Source organism: Argiope bruennichi, chromosome 7 (genome assembly GCF_947563725.1).
Source record: "Argiope bruennichi chromosome 7, qqArgBrue1.1, whole genome shotgun sequence".
NCBI lineage: Eukaryota > Metazoa > Arthropoda > Arachnida > Araneae > Araneidae > Argiope > Argiope bruennichi.
Genome location: NC_079157.1, coordinates 68,246,935 through 68,271,611, shown reverse-complemented (window position 1 = coordinate 68,271,611; position 24,677 = coordinate 68,246,935). Strand labels below are relative to the sequence as shown.

At 58.1% G+C, this 24,677-nt stretch overlaps 1 protein-coding gene across 1 annotated transcript; it reads right to left on the bottom strand.

The window, feature by feature from the left end:
- Positions 1 to 1,815: 1,815 nt before the first annotated feature.
- Positions 1,816 to 23,519, bottom strand: LOC129975791 (fibroin heavy chain-like). The gene has a single exon (XM_056089011.1). The coding sequence runs from the start codon at positions 23,504 to 23,506 to the stop codon at positions 1,901 to 1,903; it is 21,606 nt and encodes a 7,201-aa protein (XP_055944986.1). The 5' UTR covers positions 23,507 to 23,519; the 3' UTR covers positions 1,816 to 1,900.
- Between the last annotated feature and the right edge of the window lie 1,158 nt (positions 23,520 to 24,677).

Sequence of the window (24,677 nt, the reverse complement as noted above, 5' to 3'; positions counted from 1 at the left end):
ATAATTTGATACATGGATAAAATAAATAGGTGAAAGCATTTTTATGAGATTAATTAATTTATCTTAAGTCAAAATTTACGAAATATTTTCCTGTTAACGAACTAAAATGGAGCGAATGCTCACAATTTCTCACTACTCTTTTCGGCAGAGTGCATGAATTTATTTAATATATCCAGTCACAATTATCATGTTTAATAAAAAAAAAAATTCTGAGAAAACATTTTGAAAACCATTGGGTAACGTGCGTGTTGCAAATTATTCCTGTTGCAACGATCCCCTGGCTTCTCGACAAATTGCGTGGGATGCTTCACGGTGATGAGACAAAAATTTACATTCCGCGGTTTTTTGTTTCTTAAAGGAAAATACTGATTTATTCATATTTAGTGTATAGTACACTTCCGAGTATGCGGTTCGCCACTATCCGGCTCCTGTACTATCCAGCCTAATTTTTCAAGAAATAAAAACTGTAAATTTTGACACTTATCTTAGGGTTACATTTACATATCTGTATATTATTTATCGGTGAAAACTGAAATCGGTTTGAGTCAATTTTTTTACGAATTAATCCTACGATTTTCGTTAATGTTTTGTTTATGATTCCTTCATTTATGTTAGGCATTACAGAATTTATGTTAAAACGTGAACAGCTAATATCTTTTAACTTACTTTTTCACTAATAAATTCTTGAAACATGCAGAGAGTAAACAGAAGGCTTTGTACTGACAATTTATATAAAGACATATATAAACTGTCAGTGCAGAGCCTTCTATTTTAACTCGACACATTACGGCAACGGCTTCTATGATTCACCAGACAGTAGTGACGTTCACAGTCTGCGTGTCTTGAGACAAATGGAGACTTAGTACTCAATAAAAAGGGAGAAAATAAGAAGTAGGAAGTATTTTGATGTTTCAGAAAAATTTAATTCATCTCTCCATACCATTTTTAATACAATTAATTTACTAAAAAATCTATAGTTATATTTAAAATAAAATATATGCTATAATATACATACATATATATATATATATATATATATATATATATATATATATTTGCACCATTATATAAAACGAACGTTAGCGAAGCTCAAAATAAATGGCAGGAAACTTTATGCAGCTCTGAGTGAAGATTACAAAGGCTACAGATTAAAAAAAACAACAGCAACAAATAAAGTACATTTTTTAAGTTATGAACATTTAAAAAAGAAAAAACTTATTTACATATACACATAGTGTTCAGTCCAAGTCCTCCGTTTCCATCAGTAATAATTTCATTAAGATTAGTTAACTTAATTAAATTGTCATTTTAGCTTGTTACAGAATTTAATGCGAAATATTTTTGAAGAGCATTTGGTTTTCACATTATATTTGTAGCTTTCAAATCGTTTTGCCTCAAATAAAATTTTAAAGTAGGGCTATATTTTTAATAACCGATAGAAAAACCCTTACATTTGAAATTTTTTTAAGTGATGGGTTTAAGTTTTATTTAATAGAAAATGGCGTCTTCACGACAATTTAATTAAAAGAATGGATTTGGTCAAATAAAGAGTGTTCAAGAAAACTTTTATTTCATGAGAATGAAATTAAGTTCATTTTTCTTTCTTTTTCTTTTATTTTTCAAAGAAGAAACAAAATGTTTATAAATCAAGTAATCACTTCCAGCCTATGATGGGTGAGCATAAAAACATTTACTATTGTGTATATTGAATATACATTTAATTAGCGAAGAAGGATGAAAACTCTTATTCTCTCTTTTATTTATAATTGAAATAAAACTACTTAAAAGAAAAGAATGACGACTACGAAATATTTCAGTAATGCATAATTTTATTTCAGAACAAATATATTTCAAAAAATAGATTTGAATTCAAAAAATTCAAAAGACCTTACATAATTTTTTAAGAGAAAGCGTGGTATACGGATTGTCCAACCAATGAAGCTGATTCTCCAGCAGCGCTGGAATTAACTTGCCCAATGTTAGCTGAACCAAGAATATGTACCAAAGCCGAAACGAGTTCCAGTAAAGCTTGTATAAGAACATCACAGCCAGAGAGACCAGGACTACTTACACTAATTTGATAAACAACATTGCTAAAAGTATTAGATAACGCTGCAGGATTAGTTGGGCCGCCACCTGATATCAAAGATGTAACAGCGGAAGAGACTCTGGAAGCAGCACTAGGTGATGATAAGCGTGAAGCAGCAGCGGACGCAGCGGCACTGGCTGCTCCAGCTCCACCTGCACCTCCTAAACCGGCTCCATATCCTCGTCCCGCACCATAGCCTCCTAATCCAGAACCGCCATCTCCACCGGCTGCAGCAGCAGCGGCTGCGGCTCCCGATCCTCCTTGACCGGCACCACCTGCTCCTTGAGAACCTAATCCGCCAAATCCGCCTCGTCCTCCTTGACCGCCAGCGGCTGCAGCGGCACTGGCTGCTCCAGCTCCACCTGCACCTCCTAAACCGGCTCCATATCCTCGTCCCGCACCATAGCCTCCTAATCCAGAACCGCTAGCTGCAGCAGCAGCAGCCGCGGCACTAGATCCTCCTTGACCGGCACCACCAGCTCCTTGAGAACCTAATCTGCCAAATCCGCCTCGTCCTCCTTGACCGCCAGCTGCTGCAGCGGCACTGGCTGCTCCAGCTCCACCTGCACCTCCTAAACCGGCTCCATATCCTCGTCCCGCACCATAGCCTACTAATCCAGAACCGCTAGCTGCAGCAGCAGCAGCCGCGGCACTAGATCCTCCTTGACCGGCACCACCAGCTCCTTGAGAACCTAATCTGCCAAATCCGCCTCGTCCTCCTTGACCGCCAGCTGCTGCAGCGGCACTGGCTGCTCCAGCTCCACCTGCACCTCCTAAACCGGCTCCATATCCTCGTCCCGCACCATAGCCTCCTAATCCAGAACCGCCATCTCCACCGGCTGCAGCAGCAGCGGCTGCGGCTCCCGATCCTCCTTGACCGGCACCACCAGCTCCTTGAGAACCTAATCTGCCAAATCCGCCTCGTCCTCCTTGACCGCCAACGGCTGCAGCGGCACTGGCTGCTCCAGCTCCACCTGCACCTACTAAGACGGCTCCAAAACCTAGTTCATGACCAAAGCCTCCTCGTCCTGCACCGTCATCCCCACCGGCTGCAGCTGCAGCAGCCGCGGCACTAGATCCTCCTTGACCGGCACCACCTGCTCCTTGAGAACCTAATCCGCCAAATCCGCCTCGTCCTCCTTGACCTCCAGCGGCTGCAGCGGCACTGGCTGCTCCAGCTCCACCTGCACCTCCTAAACCGACTCCATGTCCTCGTCCCGCACCATAGCCTCCTAATCCAGAACCGCCATCTCCACCCGCTGCAGCTGCAGCAGCTGCGGCTCCCGATCCTCCTTGACCGGCACCACCTGCTCCTTGAGAACCTAATCCGCCAAATCCGCCTAGTCCTCCTTGACCGCCAGCGGCTGCAACGGCACTGGCTGCTCCAGCTCCACCTGCACCTCCTAAACCGGCTCCATATCCTCGTCCCGCACCATAGCCTCCTAATCCAGAACCGCCATCTCCACCGGCTGCAGCAGCAGCGGCTGCGGCTCCCGATCCTCCTTGACCGGCACCACCTGCTCCTTGAGAACCTAATCCGCCAAATCCGCCTCGTCCTCCTTGACCGCCAGCGGCTGCAGCGGCACTGGCTGCTCCAGCTCCATCTGCACCTCCTAAACCGGCTCCATATCCTCGTCCCGCACCATAGCCTCCTAATCCAGAACCGCCATCTGCACCGGCTGCAGCTGCAGCAGCCGCGGCACTAGATCCTCCTTGACCGGCACCACCTGCTCCTTGAGAACCTAATCCGCCAAATCCGCCTCGTCCTCCTTGACCGCCAGCGGCTGCAGCGGCACTGGCTGCTCCAGCTCCACCTGCACCTCCTAAACCGGCTCCATATCCTCGTCCCGCACCATAGCCTCCTAATCCAGAACCGCCATCTGCACCGGCTGCAGCTGCAGCAGCCGCGGCACTAGATCCTCCTTGACCGGCACCACCTGCTCCTTGAGAACCTAATCCGCCAAATCCGCCTCGTCCTCCTTGACCGCCAGCGGCTGCAGCGGCACTGGCTGCTCCAGCTCCACCTGCACCTCCTAAACCGGCTCCATATCCTCGTCCCGCACCATAGCCTCCTAATCCAGAACCGCCATCTCCACCGGCTGCAGCTGCAGCAGCTGCGGCTCCTGCTCCTCCTTGACCGGCACCACCTGCTCCTTGAGATCCTAATCCACCAAATCCGCCTAGTCCTCCTTGACCGCCAGCGGCTGCAACGGCACTGGCTGCTCCAGCTCCACCTGCACCTCCTAAACCGGCTCCATATCCTCGTCCCGCACCATAGCCTTCTAATCCAGAACCGCCATCTCCACCGGCTGCAGCTGCAGCAGCTGCGGCTCCTGCTCCTCCTTGACCGGCACCACCTGCTCCTTGAGATCCTAATCCACCAAATCCGCCTAGTCCTCCTTGACCGCCAGCGGCTGCAACGGCACTGGCTGCTCCAGCTCCACCTGCACCTCCTAAACCGGCTCCATATCCTCGTCCCGCACCATAGCCTCCTAATCCAGAACCGCCATCTCCACCGGCTGCAGCAGCAGCGGCTGCGGCTCCCGATCCTCCTTGACCGGCACCACCTGCTCCTTGAGAACCTAATCCGCCAAATCCGCCTCGTCCTCCTTGACCGCCAGCGGCTGCAGCGGCACTGGCTGCTCCAGATCCATCTGCACCTCCTAAACCGGCTCCATATCCTCGTCCCGCACCATAGCCTCCTAATCCAGAACCGCCATCTCCACCGGCTGCAGCAGCAGCGGCTGCGGCTCCCGATCCTCCTTGACCGGCACCACCTGCTCCTTGAGAACCTAATCCGCCAAATCCGCCTCGTCCTCCTTGACCGCCAGCGGCTGCAGCGGCACTGGCTGCTCCAGCTCCATCTGCACCTCCTAAACCGGCTCCATATCCTCGTCCCGCACCATAGCCTCCTAATCCAGAACCGCCATCTGCACCGGCTGCAGCTGCAGCAGCCGCGGCACTAGATCCTCCTTGACCGGCACCACCTGCTCCTTGAGAACCTAATCCGCCAAATCCGCCTCGTCCTCCTTGACCGCCAGCGGCTGCAGCGGCACTGGCTGCTCCAGCTCCACCTGCACCTCCTAAACCGGCTCCATATCCTCGTCCCGCACCATAGCCTCCTAATCCAGAACCGCCATCTCCACCGGCTGCAGCTGCAGCAGCTGCGGCTCCTGCTCCTCCTTGACCGGCACCACCTGCTCCTTGAGATCCTAATCCACCAAACCCGCCACGTCCTCCTTGACCGCCAGCGGCTGCAGCGGCACTGGCTGCTCCAGCTCCACCTGCACCTCCTAAACCGGCTCCATATCCTCGTCCACCATAGCCTCCTAATCCAGAACCGCCATCTCCACCGGCTGCAGCAGCAGCGGCTGCGGCTCCCGATCCTCCTTGACCGGCACCACCTGCTCCTTGAGAACCTAATCCGCCAAATCCGCCTCGTCCTCCTTGACCGCCAGCGGCTGCAGCGGCACTGGCTGCTCCAGCTCCATCTGCACCTCCTAAACCGGCTCCATATCCTCGTCCCGCACCATAGCCTCCTAATCCAGAACCGCCATCTCCACCGGCTGCAGCAGCAGCGGCTGCGGCTCCCGATCCTCCTTGACCGGCACCACCTGCTCCTTGAGAACCTAATCCGCCAAATCCGCCTCGTCCTCCTTGACCGCCAGCGGCTGCAGCGGCACTGGCTGCTCCAGCTCCATCTGCACCTCCTAAACCGGCTCCATATCCTCGTCCCGCACCATAGCCTCCTAATCCAGAACCGCCATCTGCACCGGCGGCAGCTGCAGCAGCCGCGGCACTAGATCCTCCTTGACCGGCACCACCTGCTCCTTGAGAACCTAATCCGCCAAATCCGCCTCGTCCTCCTTGACCGCCAGCGGCTGCAGCGGCACTGGCTGCTCCAGCTCCACCTGCACCTCCTAAACCGGCTCCATATCCTCGTCCCGCACCATAGCCTCCTAATCCAGAACCGCCATCTCCACCGGCTGCAGCTGCAGCAGCTGCGGCTCCTGCTCCTCCTTGACCGGCAGCACCTGCTCCTTGAGATCCTAATCCACCAAACCCGCCTCGTCCTCCTTGACCGCCAGCGGCTGCAGCGGCACTGGCTGCTCCAGCTCCACCTGCACCTCCTAAACCGGCTCCATATCCTCGTCCCGCACCATAGCCTCCTAATCCAGAACCGCCATCTGCACCGGCTGCAGCTGCAGCAGCCGCGGCACTAGATCCTCCTTGACCGGCACCACCTGCTCCTTGAGAACCTAATCCGCCAAATCCGCCTCGTCCTCCTTGACCGCCAGCGGCTGCAGCGGCACTGGCTGCTCCAGCTCCGACTGCACCTCCTAAACCGGCTCCATATCCTCGTCCCGCACCATAGCCTCCTAATCCAGAACCGCCATCTCCACCGGCTGCAGCTGCAGCAGCTGCGGCTCCTGCTCCTCCTTGACCGGCACCACCTGCTCCTTGAGATCCTAATCCACCAAATCCGCCTAGTCCTCCTTGACCGCCAGCGGCTGCAACGGCACTGGCTGCTCCAGCTCCACCTGCACCTCCTAAACCGGCTCCATATCCTCGTCCCGCACCATAGCCTCCTAATCCAGAACCGCCATCTCCACCGGCTGCAGCAGCAGCGGCTGCGGCTCCCGATCCTCCTTGACCGGCACCACCTGCTCCTTGAGAACCTAATCCGCCAAATCCGCCTCGTCCTCCTTGACCGCCAGCGGCTGCAGCGGCACTGGCTGCTCCAGCTCCATCTGCACCTCCTAAACCGGCTCCATATCCTCGTCCCGCACCATAGCCTCCTAATCCAGAACCGCCATCTGCACCGGCTGCAGCTGCAGCAGCCGCGGCACTAGATCCTCCTTGACCGGCACCACCTGCTCCTTGAGAACCTAATCCGCCAAATCCACCTCGTCCTCCTTGACCGCCAGCAGCTGCAGCGGCACTGGCTGCTCCAGCTCCACCTGCACCTCCTAAACCGGCTCCATATCCTCGTCCCGCACCATAGCCTCCTAATCCAGAACCGCCATCTCCACCGGCTGCAGCTGCAGCAGCTGCGGCTCCTGCTCCTCCTTGACCGGCACCACCTGCTCCTTGAGATCCTAATCCACCAAACCCGCCTCGTCCTCCTTGACCGCCAGCGGCTGCAGCGGCACTGGCTGCTCCAGCTCCACCTGCACCTCCTAAACCGGCTCCATATCCTCGTCCACCATAGCCTCCTAATCCAGAACCGCCATCTCCACCGGCTGCAGCAGCAGCGGCTGCGGCTCCCGATCCTCCTTGACCGGCACCACCTGCTCCTTGAGAACCTAATCCGCCAAATCCGCCTCGTCCCCCTTGACCGCCAGCGGCTGCAGCGGCACTGGCTGCTCCAGCTCCATCTGCACCTCCTAAACCGGCTCCATATCCTCGTCCCGCACCATAGCCTCCTAATCCAGAACCGCCATCTCCACCGGCTGCAGCTGCAGCAGCTGCGGCTCCTGCTCCTCCTTGACCGGCACCACCTGCTCCTTGAGATCCTAATCCACCAAACCCGCCTCGTCCTCCTTGACCGCCAGCGGCTGCAGCGGCACTGGCTGCTCCAGCTCCACCTGCACCTCCTAAACCGGCTCCATATCCTCGTCCCGCACCATAGCCTCCTAATCCAGAACCGCCATCTCCACCGGCTGCAGCTGCAGCAGCTGCGGCTCCTGCTCCTCCTTGACCGGCACCACCTGCTCCTTGAGATCCTAATCCACCAAATCCGCCTCGTCCTCCTTGACCGCCAGCGGCTGCAGCGGCACTGGCTGCTCCAGCTCCACCTGCACCTCCTAAACCGGCTCCATATCCTCGTCCCGCACCATAGCCTCCTAATCCAGAACTGCCATCTGCACCGGCTACAGCTGCAGCAGCCGCGGCACTAGATCCTCCTTGACCGGCACCACCTGCTCCTTGAGAACCTAATCCGCCAAATCCGCCTCGTCCCCCTTGACCGCCAGCGGCTGCAGCGGCACTGGCTGCTCCAGCTCCATCTGCACCTCCTAAACCGGCTCCATATCCTCGTCCCGCACCATAGCCTCCTAATCCAGAACCGCCATCTCCACCGGCTGCAGCTGCAGCAGCTGCGGCTCCTGCTCCTCCTTGACCGGCACCACCTGCTCCTTGAGATCCTAATCCACCAAACCCGCCTCGTCCTCCTTGACCGCCAGCGGCTGCAGCGGCACTGGCTGCTCCAGCTCCACCTGCACCTCCTAAACCGGCTCCATATCCTCGTCCCGCACCATAGCCTCCTAATCCAGAACCGCCATCTGCACCGGCTGCAGCTGCAGCAGCCGCGGCACTAGATCCTCCTTGACCGGCACCACCTGCTCCTTGAGAACCTAATCCGCCAAATCCGCCTCGTCCTCCTTGACCGCCAGCGGCTGCAGCGGCACTGGCTGCTCCAGCTCCACCTGCACCTCCTAAACCGGCTCCATATCCTCGTCCCGCACCATAGCCTCCTAATCCAGAACCGCCATCTCCACCGGCTGCAGCTGCAGCAGCTGCGGCTCCTGCTCCTCCTTGACCGGCACCACCTGCTCCTTGAGATCCTAATCCACCAAATCCGCCTAGTCCTCCTTGACCGCCAGCGGCTGCAGCGGCACTGGCTGCTCCAGCTCCACCTGCACCTCCTAAACCGGCTCCATATCCTCGTCCACCATAGCCTCCTAATCCAGAACCGCCATCTCCACCGGCTGCAGCAGCAGCGGCTGCGGCTCCCGATCCTCCTTGACCGGCACCACCTGCTCCTTGAGAACCTAATCCGCCAAATCCGCCTCGTCCCCCTTGACCGCCAGCGGCTGCAGCGGCACTGGCTGCTCCAGCTCCATCTGCACCTCCTAAACCGGCTCCATATCCTCGTCCCGCACCATACCCTCCTAATCCAGAACCGCCATCTCCACCGGCTGCAGCTGCAGCAGCTGCGGCTCCTGCTCCTCCTTGACCGGCACCACCTGCTCCTTGAGATCCTAATCCACCAAACCCGCCTCGTCCTCCTTGACCGCCAGCGGCTGCAGCGGCACTGGCTGCTCCAGCTCCACCTGCACCTCCTAAACCGGCTCCATATCCTCGTCCCGCACCATAGCCTCCTAATCCAGAACCGCCATCTGCACCGGCTGCAGCTGCAGCAGCCGCGGCACTAGATCCTCCTTGACCGGCACCACCTGCTCCTTGAGAACCTAATCCGCCAAATCCGCCTCGTCCTCCTTGACCGCCTGCGGCTGCAGCGGCACTGGCTGCTCCAGCTCCACCTGCACCTCCTAAACCGGCTCCATATCCTCGTCCCGCACCATAGCCTCCTAATCCAGAACCGCCATCTCCACCGGCTGCAGCTGCAGCAGCTGCGGCTCCTGCTACTCTTTGACCGGCACCACCTGCTCCTTGAGATCCTAATCCACCAAATCCGCCTAGTCCTCCTTGACCGCCAGCGGCTGCAACGGCACTGGCTGCTCCAGCTCCACCTGCACCTCCTAAACCGGCTCCATATCCTCGTCCCGCACTATAGCCTCCTAATCCAGAACCGCCATCTCCACCGGCTGCAGCTGCAGCAGCCGCGGTACTAGATCCTCCTTGACCGGCACCACCTGCTCCTTGAGAACCTAATCCGCCAAATCCGCCTCGTCCTCCTTGACCGCCAGCGGCTGCAGCGGCACTGGCTGCTCCAGCTCCACCTGCACCTCCTAAACCGGCTCCATATCCTCGTCCCGCACCATAGCCTCCTAATCCAGAACCGCCATCTCCACCGGCTGCAGCTGCAGCAGCTGCGGCTCCTGCTCCTCCTTGACCGGCACCACCTGCTCCTTGAGATCCTAATCCACCAAACCCGCCTCGTCCTCCTTGACCGCCAGCGGCTGCAGCGGCACTGGCTGCTCCAGCTCCACCTGCACCTCCTAAACCGGCTCCATATCCTCGTCCACCATAGCCTCCTAATCCAGAACCGCCATCTCCACCGGCTGCAGCAGCAGCGGCTGCGGCTCCCGATCCTCCTTGACCGGCACCACCTGCTCCTTGAGAACCTAATCCGCCAAATCCGCCTCGTCCCCCTTGACCGCCAGCGGCTGCAGCGGCACTGGCTGCTCCAGCTCCATCTGCACCTCCTAAACCGGCTCCATATCCTCGTCCCGCACCATAGCCTCCTAATCCAGAACCGCCATCTCCACCGGCTGCAGCTGCAGCAGCTGCGGCTCCTGCTCCTCCTTGACCGGCACCACCTGCTCCTTGAGATCCTAATCCGCCAAACCCGCCTCGTCCTCCTTGACCGCCAGCGGCTGCAGCGGCACTGGCTGCTCCAGCTCCACCTGCACCTCCTAAACCGGCTCCATATCCTCGTCCCGCACCATAGCCTCCTAATCCAGAACCGCCATCTCCACCGGCTGCAGCTGCAGCAGCTGCGGCTCCTGCTCCTCCTTCACCGGCAGCACCTGCTCCTTGAGATCCTAATCCACCAAACCCGCCTCGTCCTCCTTGACCGCCAGCGGCACTGGCTGCTCCAGCTCCACCTGCACCTCCTAAACCGGCTCCATATCCTCGTCCCGCACCATAGCCTCCTAATCCAGAACCGCCATCTCCACCGGCTGCAGCTGCAGCAGCTGCGGCTCCTGCTCCTCCTTGACCGGCACCACCTGCTCCTTGAGATCCTAATCCACCAAACCCGCCTCGTCCTCCTTGACCGCCAGCGGCTGCAGCGGCACTGGCTGCTCCAGCTCCACCTGCACCTCCTAAACCGGCTCCATATCCTCGTCCACCATAGCCTCCTAATCCAGAACCGCCATCTCCACCGGCTGCAGCAGCAGCGGCTGCGGCTCCCGATCCTCCTTGACCGGCACCACCTGCTCCTTGAGAACCTAATCCGCCAAATCCGCCTCGTCCCCCTTGACCGCCAGCGGCTGCAGCGGCACTGGCTGCTCCAGCTCCATCTGCACCTCCTAAACCGGCTCCATATCCTCGTCCCGCACCATAGCCTCCTAATCCAGAACCGCCATCTCCACCGGCTGCAGCTGCAGCAGCTGCGGCTCCTGCTCCTCCTTGACCGGCACCACCTGCTCCTTGAGATCCTAATCCACCAAACCCGCCTCGTCCTCCTTGACCGCCAGCGGCTGAAGCGGCACTGGCTGCTCCAGCTCCACCTGCACCTCCTAAACCGGCTCCATATCCTCGTCCCGCACCATAGCCTCCTAATCCAGAACCGCCATCTCCACCGGCTGCAGCTGCAGCAGCTGCGGCTCCTGCTCCTCCTTGACCGGCACCACCTGCTCCTTGAGATCCTAATCCACCAAATCCGCCTCGTCCTCCTTGACCGCCAGCGGCTGCAGCGGCACTGGCTGCTCCAGCTCCACCTGCACCTCCTAAACCGGCTCCATATCCTCGTCCCGCACCATAGCCTCCTAATCCAGAACTGCCATCTGCACCGGCTACAGCTGCAGCAGCCGCGGCACTAGATCCTCCTTGACCGGCACCACCTGCTCCTTGAGAACCTAATCCGCCAAATCCGCCTCGTCCCCCTTGACCGCCAGCGGCTGCAGCGGCACTGGCTGCTCCAGCTCCATCTGCACCTCCTAAACCGGCTCCATATCCTCGTCCCGCACCATAGCCTCCTAATCCAGAACCGCCATCTCCACCGGCTGCAGCTGCAGCAGCTGCGGCTCCTGCTCCTCCTTGACCGGCACCACCTGCTCCTTGAGATCCTAATCCACCAAACCCGCCTCGTCCTCCTTGACCGCCAGCGGCTGCAGCGGCACTGGCTGCTCCAGCTCCACCTGCACCTCCTAAACCGGCTCCATATCCTCGTCCCGCACCATAGCCTCCTAATCCAGAACCGCCATCTGCACCGGCTGCAGCTGCAGCAGCCGCGGCACTAGATCCTCCTTGACCGGCACCACCTGCTCCTTGAGAACCTAATCCGCCAAATCCGCCTCGTCCTCCTTGACCGCCAGCGGCTGCAGCGGCACTGGCTGCTCCAGCTCCACCTGCACCTCCTAAACCGGCTCCATATCCTCGTCCCGCACCATAGCCTCCTAATCCAGAACCGCCATCTCCACCGGCTGCAGCTGCAGCAGCTGCGGCTCCTGCTCCTCCTTGACCGGCACCACCTGCTCCTTGAGATCCTAATCCACCAAATCCGCCTAGTCCTCCTTGACCGCCAGCGGCTGCAGCGGCACTGGCTGCTCCAGCTCCACCTGCACCTCCTAAACCGGCTCCATATCCTCGTCCACCATAGCCTCCTAATCCAGAACCGCCATCTCCACCGGCTGCAGCAGCAGCGGCTGCGGCTCCCGATCCTCCTTGACCGGCACCACCTGCTCCTTGAGAACCTAATCCGCCAAATCCGCCTCGTCCTCCTTGACCGCCTGCGGCTGCAGCGGCACTGGCTGCTCCAGCTCCACCTGCACCTCCTAAACCGGCTCCATATCCTCGTCCCGCACCATAGCCTCCTAATCCAGAACCGCCATCTCCACCGGCTGCAGCTGCAGCAGCTGCGGCTCCTGCTACTCTTTGACCGGCACCACCTGCTCCTTGAGATCCTAATCCACCAAATCCGCCTAGTCCTCCTTGACCGCCAGCGGCTGCAACGGCACTGGCTGCTCCAGCTCCACCTGCACCTCCTAAACCGGCTCCATATCCTCGTCCCGCACTATAGCCTCCTAATCCAGAACCGCCATCTCCACCGGCTGCAGCTGCAGCAGCCGCGGTACTAGATCCTCCTTGACCGGCACCACCTGCTCCTTGAGAACCTAATCCGCCAAATCCGCCTCGTCCTCCTTGACCGCCAGCGGCTGCAGCGGCACTGGCTGCTCCAGCTCCACCTGCACCTCCTAAACCGGCTCCATATCCTCGTCCCGCACCATAGCCTCCTAATCCAGAACCGCCATCTCCACCGGCTGCAGCTGCAGCAGCTGCGGCTCCTGCTCCTCCTTGACCGGCACCACCTGCTCCTTGAGATCCTAATCCACCAAACCCGCCTCGTCCTCCTTGACCGCCAGCGGCTGCAGCGGCACTGGCTGCTCCAGCTCCACCTGCACCTCCTAAACCGGCTCCATATCCTCGTCCACCATAGCCTCCTAATCCAGAACCGCCATCTCCACCGGCTGCAGCAGCAGCGGCTGCGGCTCCCGATCCTCCTTGACCGGCACCACCTGCTCCTTGAGAACCTAATCCGCCAAATCCGCCTCGTCCCCCTTGACCGCCAGCGGCTGCAGCGGCACTGGCTGCTCCAGCTCCATCTGCACCTCCTAAACCGGCTCCATATCCTCGTCCCGCACCATAGCCTCCTAATCCAGAACCGCCATCTCCACCGGCTGCAGCTGCAGCAGCTGCGGCTCCTGCTCCTCCTTGACCGGCACCACCTGCTCCTTGAGATCCTAATCCGCCAAACCCGCCTCGTCCTCCTTGACCGCCAGCGGCTGCAGCGGCACTGGCTGCTCCAGCTCCACCTGCACCTCCTAAACCGGCTCCATATCCTCGTCCCGCACCATAGCCTCCTAATCCAGAACCGCCATCTCCACCGGCTGCAGCTGCAGCAGCTGCGGCTCCTGCTCCTCCTTGACCGGCAGCACCTGCTCCTTGAGATCCTAATCCACCAAACCCGCCTCGTCCTCCTTGACCGCCAGCGGCACTGGCTGCTCCAGCTCCACCTGCACCTCCTAAACCGGCTCCATATCCTCGTCCCGCACCATAGCCTCCTAATCCAGAACCGCCATCTCCACCGGCTGCAGCTGCAGCAGCTGCGGCTCCTGCTCCTCCTTGACCGGCACCACCTGCTCCTTGAGATCCTAATCCACCAAACCCGCCTCGTCCTCCTTGACCGCCAGCGGCTGCAGCGGCACTGGCTGCTCCAGCTCCACCTGCACCTCCTAAACCGGCTCCATATCCTCGTCCACCATAGCCTCCTAATCCAGAACCGCCATCTCCACCGGCTGCAGCAGCAGCGGCTGCGGCTCCCGATCCTCCTTGACCGGCACCACCTGCTCCTTGAGAACCTAATCCGCCAAATCCGCCTCGTCCCCCTTGACCGCCAGCGGCTGCAGCGGCACTGGCTGCTCCAGCTCCATCTGCACCTCCTAAACCGGCTCCATATCCTCGTCCCGCACCATAGCCTCCTAATCCAGAACCGCCATCTCCACCGGCTGCAGCTGCAGCAGCTGCGGCTCCTGCTCCTCCTTGACCGGCACCACCTGCTCCTTGAGATCCTAATCCACCAAACCCGCCTCGTCCTCCTTGACCGCCAGCGGCTGAAGCGGCACTGGCTGCTCCAGCTCCACCTGCACCTCCTAAACCGGCTCCATATCCTCGTCCCGCACCATAGCCTCCTAATCCAGAACCGCCATCTCCACCGGCTGCAGCTGCAGCAGCTGCGGCTCCTGCTCCTCCTTGACCGGCACCACCTGCTCCTTGAGATCCTAATCCACCAAATCCGCCTCGTCCTCCTTGACCGCCAGCGGCTGCAGCGGCACTGGCTGCTCCAGCTCCACCTGCACCTCCTAAACCGGCTCCATATCCTCGTCCCGCACCATAGCCTCCTAATCCAGAACTGCCATCTGCACCGGCTACAGCTGCAGCAGCCGCGGCACTAGATCCTCCTTGACCGGCACCACCTGCTCCTTGAGAACCTAATCCGCCAAATCCGCCTCGTCCCCCTTGACCGCCAGCGGCTGCAGCGGCACTGGCTGCTCCAGCTCCATCTGCACCTCCTAAACCGGCTCCATATCCTCGTCCCGCACCATAGCCTCCTAATCCAGAACCGCCATCTCCACCGGCTGCAGCTGCAGCAGCTGCGGCTCCTGCTCCTCCTTGACCGGCACCACCTGCTCCTTGAGATCCTAATCCACCAAACCCGCCTCGTCCTCCTTGACCGCCAGCGGCTGCAGCGGCACTGGCTGCTCCAGCTCCACCTGCACCTCCTAAACCGGCTCCATATCCTCGTCCCGCACCATAGCCTCCTAATCCAGAACCGCCATCTGCACCGGCTGCAGCTGCAGCAGCCGCGGCACTAGATCCTCCTTGACCGGCACCACCTGCTCCTTGAGAACCTAATCCGCCAAATCCGCCTCGTCCTCCTTGACCGCCAGCGGCTGCAGCGGCACTGGCTGCTCCAGCTCCACCTGCACCTCCTAAACCGGCTCCATATCCTCGTCCCGCACCATAGCCTCCTAATCCAGAACCGCCATCTCCACCGGCTGCAGCTGCAGCAGCTGCGGCTCCTGCTCCTCCTTGACCGGCACCACCTGCTCCTTGAGATCCTAATCCACCAAATCCGCCTAGTCCTCCTTGACCGCCAGCGGCTGCAGCGGCACTGGCTGCTCCAGCTCCACCTGCACCTCCTAAACCGGCTCCATATCCTCGTCCACCATAGCCTCCTAATCCAGAACCGCCATCTCCACCGGCTGCAGCAGCAGCGGCTGCGGCTCCCGATCCTCCTTGACCGGCACCACCTGCTCCTTGAGAACCTAATCCGCCAAATCCGCCTCGTCCCCCTTGACCGCCAGCGGCTGCAGCGGCACTGGCTGCTCCAGCTCCATCTGCACCTCCTAAACCGGCTCCATATCCTCGTCCCGCACCATAGCCTCCTAATCCAGAACCGCCATCTCCACCGGCTGCAGCTGCAGCAGCTGCGGCTCCTGCTCCTCCTTGACCGGCACCACCTGCTCCTTGAGATCCTAATCCACCAAACCCGCCTCGTCCTCCTTGACCGCCAGCGGCTGCAGCGGCACTGGCTGCTCCAGCTCCACCTGCACCTCCTAAACCGGCTCCATATCCTCGTCCCGCACCATAGCCTCCTAATCCAGAACCGCCATCTGCACCGGCTGCAGCTGCAGCAGCCGCGGCACTAGATCCTCCTTGACCGGCACCACCTGCTCCTTGAGAACCTAATCCGCCAAATCCGCCTCGTCCTCCTTGACCGCCTGCGGCTGCAGCGGCACTGGCTGCTCCAGCTCCACCTGCACCTCCTAAACCGGCTCCATATCCTCGTCCCGCACCATAGCCTCCTAATCCAGTACCGCCATCTCCACCGGCTGCAGCTGCAGCAGCTGCGGCTCCTGCTACTCTTTGACCGGCACCACCTGCTCCTTGAGATCCTAATCCACCAAATCCGCCTAGTCCTCCTTGACCGCCAGCGGCTGCAACGGCACTGGCTGCTCCAGCTCCACCTGCACCTCCTAAACCGGCTCCATATCCTCGTCCCGCACTATAGCCTCCTAATCCAGAACCGCCATCTCCACCGGCTGCAGCTGCAGCAGCCGCGGTACTAGATCCTCCTTGACCGGCACCACCTGCTCCTTGAGAACCTAATCCGCCAAATCCGCCTCGTCCTCCTTGACCGCCAGCGGCTGCAGCGGCACTGGCTGCTCCAGCTCCACCTGCACCTCCTAAACCGGCTCCATATCCTCGTCCCGCACCATAGCCTCCTAATCCAGAACCGCCATCTCCACCGGCTGCAGCTGCAGCAGCTGCGGCTCCTGCTCCTCCTTGACCGGCACCACCTGCTCCTTGAGATCCTAATCCACCAAACCCGCCTCGTCCTCCTTGACCGCCAGCGGCTGCAGCGGCACTGGCTGCTCCAGCTCCACCTGCACCTCCTAAACCGGCTCCATATCCTCGTCCACCATAGCCTCCTAATCCAGAACCGCCATCTCCACCGGCTGCAGCACCAGCGGCTGCGGCTCCCGATCCTCCTTGACCGGCACCACCTGCTCCTTGAGAACCTAATCCGCCAAATCCGCCTCGTCCCCCTTGACCGCCAGCGGCTGCAGCGGCACTGGCTGCTCCAGCTCCATCTGCACCTCCTAAACCGGCTCCATATCCTCGTCCCGCACCATAGCCTCCTAATCCAGAACCGCCATCTCCACCGGCTGCAGCTGCAGCAGCTGCGGCTCCTGCTCCTCCTTGACCGGCACCACCTGCTCCTTGAGATCCTAATCCACCAAACCCGCCTCGTCCTCCTTGACCGCCAGCGGCTGCAGCGGCACTGGCTGCTCCAGCTCCACCTGCACCTCCTAAACCGGCTCCATATCCTCGTCCCGCACCATAGCCTCCTAATCCAGAACCGCCATCTGCACCGGCTGCAGCTGCAGCAGCCGCGGCACTAGATCCTCCTTGACCGGCACCACCTGCTCCTTGAGAACCTAATCCGCCAAATCCGCCTCGTCCTCCTTGACCGCCAGCGGCTGCAGCGGCACTGGCTGCTCCAGCTCCACCTGCACCTCCTAAACCGGCTCCATATCCTCGTCCCGCACCATAGCCTCCTAATCCAGTACCGCCATCTCCACCGGCTGCAGCTGCAGCAGCTGCGGCTCCTGCTACTCTTTGACCGGCACCACCTGCTCCTTGAGATCCTAATCCACCAAATCCGCCTAGTCCTCCTTGACCGCCAGCGGCTGCAACGGCACTGGCTGCTCCAGCTCCACCTGCACCTCCTAAACCGGCTCCATATCCTCGTCCCGCACTATAGCCTCCTAATCCAGAACCGCCATCTCCACCGGCTGCAGCTGCAGCAGCCGCGGTACTAGATCCTCCTTGACCGGCACCACCTGCTCCTTGAGAACCTAATCCGCCAAATCCGCCTCGTCCTCCTTGACCGCCAGCGGCTGCAGCGGCACTGGCTGCTCCAGCTCCACCTGCACCTCCTAAACCGGCTCCATATCCTCGTCCCGCACCATAGCCTCCTAATCCAGAACCGCCATCTCCACCGGCTGCAGCTGCAGCAGCTGCGGCTCCTGCTCCTCCTTGACCGGCACCACCTGCTCCTTGAGATCCTAATCCACCAAACCCGCCTCGTCCTCCTTGACCGCCAGCGGCTGCAGCGGCACTGGCTGCTCCAGCTCCACCTGCACCTCCTAAACCGGCTCCATATCCTCGTCCACCATAGCCTCCTAATCCAGAACCGCCATCTCCACCGGCTGCAGCACCAGCGGCTGCGGCTCCCGATCCTCCTTGACCGGCACCACCTGCTCCTTGAGAACCTAATCCGCCAAATCCGCCTCGTCCCCCTTGACCGCCAGCGGCTGCAGCGGCACTGGCTGCTCCAGCTCCATCTGCACCTCCTAAACCGGCTCCATATCCTCGTCCCGCACCATAGCCTCCTAATCCAGAACCGCCATCTCCACCGGCTGCAGCTGCAGCAGCTGCGGCTCCTGCTCCTCCTTGACCGGCACCACCTGCTCCTTGAGATCCTAATCCACCAAACCCGCCTCGTCCTCCTTGACCGCCAGCGGCTGCAGCGGCACTGGCTGCTCCAGCTCCACCTGCACCTCCTAAACCGGCTCCATATCCTCGTCCCGCACCATAGCCTCCTAATCCAGAACCGCCATCTGCACCGGCTGCAGCTGCAGCAGCCGCGGCACTAGATCCTCCTTGACCGGCACCACCTGCTCCTTGAGAACCTAATCCGCCAAATCCGCCTCGTCCTCCTTGACCGCCAGCGGCTGCAGCGGCACTGGCTGCTCCAGCTCCACCTGCACCTCCTAAACCGGCTCCATATCCTCGTCCCGCACCATAGCCTCCTAATCCAGAACCGCCATCTCCACCGGCTGCAGCTGCAGCAGCTGCGGCTCCTGCTCCTCCTTGACCGGCACCACCTGCTCCTTGAGATCCTAATCCACCAAATCCGCCTAGTCCTCCTTGACCGCCAGCGGCTGCAGCGGCACTGGCTGCTCCAGCTCCACCTGCACCTCCTAAACCGGCTCCATATCCTCGTCCACCATAGCCTCCTAATCCAGAACCGCCATCTCCACCGGCTGCAGCAGCAGCGGCTGCGGCTCCCGATCCTCCTTGACCGGCACCACCTGCTCCTTGAGAACCTAATCCGCCAAATCCGCCTCGTCCCCCTTGACCGCCAGCGGCTGCAGCGGCACTGGCTGCTCCAGCTCCATCTGCACCTCCTAAACCGGCTCCATATCCTCGTCCCGCACCATAGCCTCCTAATCCAGAACCGCCATCTCCACCGGCTGCAGCTGCAGCAGCTGCGGCTCCTGCTCCTCCTTGACCGGCACCACCTGCTCCTTGAGATCCTAATCCACCAAACCCGCCTCGTCCTCCTTGACCGCCAGCGGCTGCAGCGGCACTGGCTGCTCCAGCTCCACCTGCACCTCCTAAACCGGCTCCATATCCTCGTCCCGCACCATAGCCTCCTAATCCAGAACCGCCATCTGCACCGGCTGCAGCTGCAGCAGCCGCGGCACTAGATCCTCCTTGACCGGCACCACCTGCTCCTTGAGAACCTAATCCGCCAAATCCGCCTCGTCCTCCTTGACCGCCTGCGGCTGCAGCGGCACTGGCTGCTCCAGCTCCACCTGCACCTCCTAAACCGGCTCCATATCCTCGTCCCGCACCATAGCCTCCTAATCCAGTACCGCCATCTCCACCGGCTGCAGCTGCAGCAGCTGCGGCTCCTGCTACTCTTTGACCGGCACCACCTGCTCCTTGAGATCCTAATCCACCAAATCCGCCTAGTCCTCCTTGACCGCCAGCGGCTGCAACGGCACTGGCTGCTCCAGCTCCACCTGCACCTCCTAAACCGGCTCCATATCCTCGTCCCGCACTATAGCCTCCTAATCCAGAACCGCCATCTCCACCGGCTGCAGCTGCAGCAGCCGCGGTACTAGATCCTCCTTGACCGGCACCACCTGCTCCTTGAGAACCTAATCCGCCAAATCCGCCTCGTCCTCCTTGACCGCCAGCGGCTGCAGCGGCACTGGCTGCTCCAGCTCCACCTGCACCTCCTAAACCGGCTCCATATCCTCGTCCCGCACCATAGCCTCCTAATCCAGAACCGCCATCTCCACCGGCTGCAGCTGCAGCAGCTGCGGCTCCTGCTCCTCCTTGACCGGCACCACCTGCTCCTTGAGATCCTAATCCACCAAACCCGCCTCGTCCTCCTTGACCGCCAGCGGCTGCAGCGGCACTGGCTGCTCCAGCTCCACCTGCACCTCCTAAACCGGCTCCATATCCTCGTCCACCATAGCCTCCTAATCCAGAACCGCCATCTCCACCGGCTGCAGCACCAGCGGCTGCGGCTCCCGATCCTCCTTGACCGGCACCACCTGCTCCTTGAGAACCTAATCCGCCAAATCCGCCTCGTCCCCCTTGACCGCCAGCGGCTGCAGCGGCACTGGCTGCTCCAGCTCCATCTGCACCTCCTAAACCGGCTCCATATCCTCGTCCCGCACCATAGCCTCCTAATCCAGAACCGCCATCTCCACCGGCTGCAGCTGCAGCAGCTGCGGCTCCTGCTCCTCCTTGACCGGCACCACCTGCTCCTTGAGATCCTAATCCACCAAACCCGCCTCGTCCTCCTTGACCGCCAGCGGCTGCAGCGGCACTGGCTGCTCCAGCTCCACCTGCACCTCCTAAACCGGCTCCATATCCTCGTCCCGCACCATAGCCTCCTAATCCAGAACCGCCATCTCCACCGGCTGCAGCTGCAGCAGCTGCGGCTCCAGCTCCTCCTTGACCGGCACCACCTGCTCCTTGAGATCCTAATCCACCAAATCCGCCTCGTCCTCCTTGACCGCCAGCGGCTGCAGCGGCACTGGCTGCTCCAGCTCCACCTGCACCTCCTAAACCGGCTCCATATCCTCGTCCCGCACCATAGCCTCCTAATCCAGAACCGCCATCTGCACCGGCTGCAGCTGCAGCAGCCGCGGCACTAGATCCTCCTTGACCGGCACCACCTGCTCCTTGAGAAAATAATCCGCCAAATCCGCCTCGTCCTCCTTGACCGCCAGCGGCTGCAGCGGCACTGTCTGCTCCAGCTCCACCTGCACCTCCTAAACCGGCTCCATATCCTCGTCCCGCACCATAGCCTCCTAATCCAGAACCGCCATCTCCACCGGCTGCAGCAGCAGCGGCTGCGGCTCCTGCTCCTCCTTGACCGGCACCACCTGCTCCTTGAGAACCTAATCCGCCAAATCCGCCTCGTCCTCCTTGACCGCCAGCGGCTGCAGCGGCACTGGCTGCTCCAGCTCCATCTGCACCTCCTAAACCGGCTCCATATCCTCGTCCCGCACCATAGCCTCCTAATCCAGAACCGCCATCTGCACCGGCTGCAGCTGCAGCAGCCGCGGCACTAGATCCTCCTTGACCGGCACCACCTGCTCCTTGAGAACCTAATCCGCCAAATCCGCCTCGTCCTCCTTGACCGCCAGCGGCTGCAGCGGCACTGGCTGCTCCAGCTCCACCTGCACCTCCTAAACCGGCTCCATATCCTCGTCCCGCACCATAGCCTCCTAATCCAGAACCGCCATCTCCACCGGCTGCAGCTGCAGCAGCTGCGGCTCCCGATCCTCCTTGACCGGCACCACCTGCTCCTTGAGAACCTAATCCGCCAAACCCGCCTCGTCCTCCGAGACCGCCAGCGGCTGCAGCGGCACTGGCTGCTCCAGCTCCACCTGCACCTCCTAAACCGGCTCCATATCCTCGTCCCGCACCATAGCCTCCTAATCCAGAACCGCCATCTCCACCGGCTGCAGCTGCAGCAGCTGCGGCTCCTGCTCCTCCTTGACCGGCACCACCTGCTCCTTGAGATCCTAATCCACCAAACCCGCCTCGTCCTCCTTGACCGCCAGCGGCTGCAGCGGCACTGGCTGCTCCAGCTCCACCTGCAACTCCTAAACCGGCTCCATATCCTCCTCCCGCACCATAGCCTCCTAATCCAGAACCGCCATTTCCACCGGCTGCAGCTGCAGCAGCTGCGGCTCCTGCTCCTCCTTGACCGGCACCACCTGCTCCTTGAGATCCTAATCCACCAAATCCGCCTCGTCCTCCTTGACCGCCCGCGGCTGCAGCGGCACTGGCTGCTCCAGCTCCACCTGCACCTCCTAAACCGGCTCCATATCCTCGTCCCGCACCATAGCCTCCTAATCCAGTACCGCCATCTCCACCGGCTGCAGCAGCAGCGGCTGCGGCTCCCGATCCTCCTTGACCGGCACCACCTGCTCCGTGAGAACCTAATCCGCCAAATCCGCCTCGTCCTCCTTGACCGCCAGCGGCTGCAGCGGCACTGGCTGCTCCAGCCCCATCTGCACCTCCTAATCCGGCTCCATATCCTCGTCCCGCACCATAGCCTCCTAATCCAGAACCGCCATCTGCACCGGCTGCAGCTGCAGCAGCCGCGGCACTAGATCCTCCTTGACCGGCACCACCTGCTCCTTGAGAACCTAATCCGCCAAATCCGCCTCGTCCTCCGAGACCGCCAGCGGCTGCAGCGGCACTGGCTGCTCCAGCTCCACCTGCACCTCCTAAACCGGCTCCATATCCTCGTCCCGCACCATAGCCTCCTAATCCAGAACCGCCATCTCCACCGGCTGCAGTAGCAGTGGCTGCGGCTCCTGCTCCTCCTTGACCGGCACCACCTGCTCCTTGAGAACCTAATCCGCCAAATCCGCCTCGTCCTCCTTGACCGCCTGCGGCTGCAGCGGCACTGGCTGCTCCAGCTCCACCTGCACCTCCTAAACCGGCTCCATATCCTCGTCCCGCACCATAGCCTCCTAATCCAGAACCGCCATTTCCACCGGCTGCAGCAGCAGCGGCTGCGGCTCCCGATCCTCCTTGACCGGCACCTCCTGCTCCTTGAGAACCTAATCCGCCAAATCCGCCTCGTCCTCCTTGACCGCCAGCGGCTGCAGCGGCACTGGCTGCTCCAGCTCCACCTGCACCTCCTAAACCGGCTCCATATCCTCGTCCCGCACCATAGCCTCCTAATCCAGAACCGCCATCTCCACTGGCTGCAGCTGCAGCAGCTGCGGCTCCCGATCCTCCTTGACCGGCACCACCTGTTGCTTGAGAATCTAATCCACCAAATCCGCCTCGTCCCCCTTGACCGCCAGCAGCTGCCGCGGCACTGGCTGCTCCAGCTCCTCCTGCACCTCCTAATCCGGCTCTAAATCCTTGTCCACCACCGCCAGATCCACTAGCGGCAGCTGCGGCTGATGCGCTAGCTGATGCTGATGACGAGGATATGCTATTTGCCTGAGCGAACATAGAAATTAAGCCTCTTATTTCATTTATGAACTGGTTGTTAACTTCACCAGTCGTCTGAAGGAATGCAGATGCTAATGCGTCGGCTATAGCATTAGTTTTTATTTGAGCGCTCTGTCCTCTTCCTTCTGCTATGGCTATGTCTGCCACTGCTGATGCGAAGGCCATGTTCATTGCCTGCAGTTTGTTTTGGGAAGTCTTTCCGCTTCTTTCCATTTTATCTACACCCATTTTTATAGATGAGGCAATCGTATCTATATCATCCATCTGTTCATTTGTAAATGCTCCTGATTGTCCTAAAGCAGCAGAAAAGTAAGTCATGAAGCTTTCGGCCATGCTTGCGCTTTGCCATGGTGACTGACCGAGAGCGTATATGCTCTGAGACCAGATCACTACGAGTAACGATAGTGAAAATCGAACTGTCCAAATCATTTTGTTTGTGGTTCTTTTCCACCGAATGATTTTTCAGTGTTTCTTGTCATCTTTTATACTTCCGATTTCGTGATGAAATCCAGTGGAATTTTGTGATTCGTCAGTTGAGTCAACATTTCTGTTCCAGTCTCTATCTCTGACGCTTATTTGTGTATGAAAATGATTTGCGTCACCTGAACTGCGTAGATAGTTTTCTTTTTGGGTTTATCTTGCATGCAACTATGTCATTGCTGAAAGAGAGTGCATTTTTTAGTTTTGAATACTAATGAATTTTCGTTATTATATCCTATCTCGGTATACTTGATACTGTATTTTATTAATTTCATAATTATCTGAAATATTTTTTCGAATGTAATAAGAATCATAAACCTAATCACTGATGGATTTTAGGAATATGAAATTAGAGCTATAAAATAAAATAGAATTAACTACCTTTATATATTCTACTTCTAAACTCTACATAAAACCTAAATAGATTTTCATTAGTTATATATTCTTCTGCAAAATTTGATTTTGATGAAACTTTTTGGAACTTATTGAAATGCTGTTTGTGCATCATTTATTACAAATTTGATTTGTTTCTTTTAAATCATTTTTTGTGTGCATGTTATATTCAAAATATATTTAACAAGAAATATTTCGTATATGTCAGCTGATTTTGATGTTTCACAATTTTAGGCACTGTAATAAATAGACCGTTAATCGTTATAGATAATTGCGTTTTGTCTCAAAATAAAGAAGTAGATGATTGATAGCCATTTTTTTGTCATTTAGTCATATTTTTGATTTATTATAGGATATAAGTTTAGAAATCGTAAAATATTTTTGGCGTATACGAAAGTAAAAGAATACTTCTTAATTTTTTATTTTCTGTAGTATGCGTACAACTAATGAATAATTTTAGTTATTCATAAAAATTTATATAATGTAATTCTTTATCGCTTCTTTATGTTGCTTTTTCCATACGTTCCTTTGTAATTGCTGTTTCTTGTCTATAATAATCTACGTATGAATTAGCTGGGAATTAAAATTAATAATATTTAAATTTAATTATGTTAATGTTTTAAACATGATTGTCTATCATTTCGGACATCTTTATAATATGATATTATTTTTTAACTAGGTAAAAACTATACATTTTTATTTTATTTTTTTACTTTCCCGTTTCGGA